At 62.8% G+C, this 1069-nt stretch overlaps 1 protein-coding gene across 1 annotated transcript in view; it reads right to left on the bottom strand.

Annotated features, from left to right (window-relative positions):
- LOC107199266 (histidine-rich glycoprotein-like) overlaps positions 1–129 on the bottom strand; it is a gene marked incomplete at its 5' end in the record, with an annotated part of 1781 nt that extends 1652 nt beyond the window's left edge. The window contains one exon of the mRNA XM_033511736.1: positions 26–129. Within this exon, the coding sequence (XP_033367627.1) occupies positions 26–129 (104 nt within the window). The remainder of the gene's footprint in view (positions 1–25) is intronic.
- Between the last annotated feature and the right edge of the window lie 940 nt (positions 130–1069).

Raw genomic sequence — 1069 nt, 5'->3', positions numbered from 1 at the left:
GAGGCCGAAGCGGCCGAGGCAGCGCCGCGCGTCCTGGTGCGCCAGGTTGAAGCTGCGCTGCAGGAACTCGGCCGCCGTCTCCTCCAGCCGCAGCTGCTCGGCCGCCTGCTGGTTAAAGAACCCCACCTTCTGCAGGGGGGCGGGGCCGACTCAGGGACACGCCCATCGGGAATAAAAACCCATCGGGACACGCCCACTGGGAACAATAACCCATTGGGACACGCCCACTGGGAACAATAACCCATCGGGGACACGCCCACCCATCAGAGACACGCCCATCGGGAATAAAAACCCATCGGGGACACGCCCACTGGGAACAAAAACCCATTGGGACACGCCCATTGGGAATAAAAACCCATCGGGACACGCCCACCCATCAGGGACACGCCCACTGGGAACAATAACCCATCGGGGACACGCCCACCCATCAGGGACACGCCCACTGGGCACAGAAACCCATCGGGGACACGCCCATTCACCAGGGACACGCCCATTGGGCAGAAAAACCCATCGGGACACGCCCACTGGGAACAAAAACCCATGGGGACGCGCCCATTTAGAACAATAACCCATCAGGGACACGCCCATCCACCAGGGACACGCCCACTGGGCACAAACACACCTCAGGGACACGCCCATCGGAACACGCCCATTTATCAGGGACACGCCCACTGGGCACAAAAACCCATCTGGGAAACGCCCATGGAGAACAAACACCCATCAGGGACACGCCCATCCATCAGGGACACGCCCATCGGCCACGCCCACCCATCAGGGACACGCCCACCCATCAGGGACACGCCCATCAGATGCACCCACCCCCTCAAGGACACACCCACCCATCAGGGACACGCCCACTGGACACGCCCAAACATCAGGGACACGCCCTTGCCCCAGAGACACGCCCACCAGACACGCCCACCCCTCAGGGACACGCCCACCCCTCAGGGACACGCCCACACCACCCTCAATCCCCCGGTAGGAGGGCGTGGTTGGGTTTGGCCACGCCCACTTCTGCCTTTGTGGTTTTGGTGAAGCCACACCCATCGAGGCTCCTCCCCTTTTTCCC

The sequence above is a fragment of the Parus major genome, unplaced genomic scaffold (genome assembly GCF_001522545.3).
Source record: "Parus major isolate Abel unplaced genomic scaffold, Parus_major1.1 Scaffold542, whole genome shotgun sequence".
Classification (NCBI taxonomy): Eukaryota; Metazoa; Chordata; class Aves; order Passeriformes; family Paridae; genus Parus; species Parus major.
The sequence above is the reverse complement of the archived record's forward strand: the minus strand, read 5'-3'. Positions and strand labels throughout refer to the sequence as shown.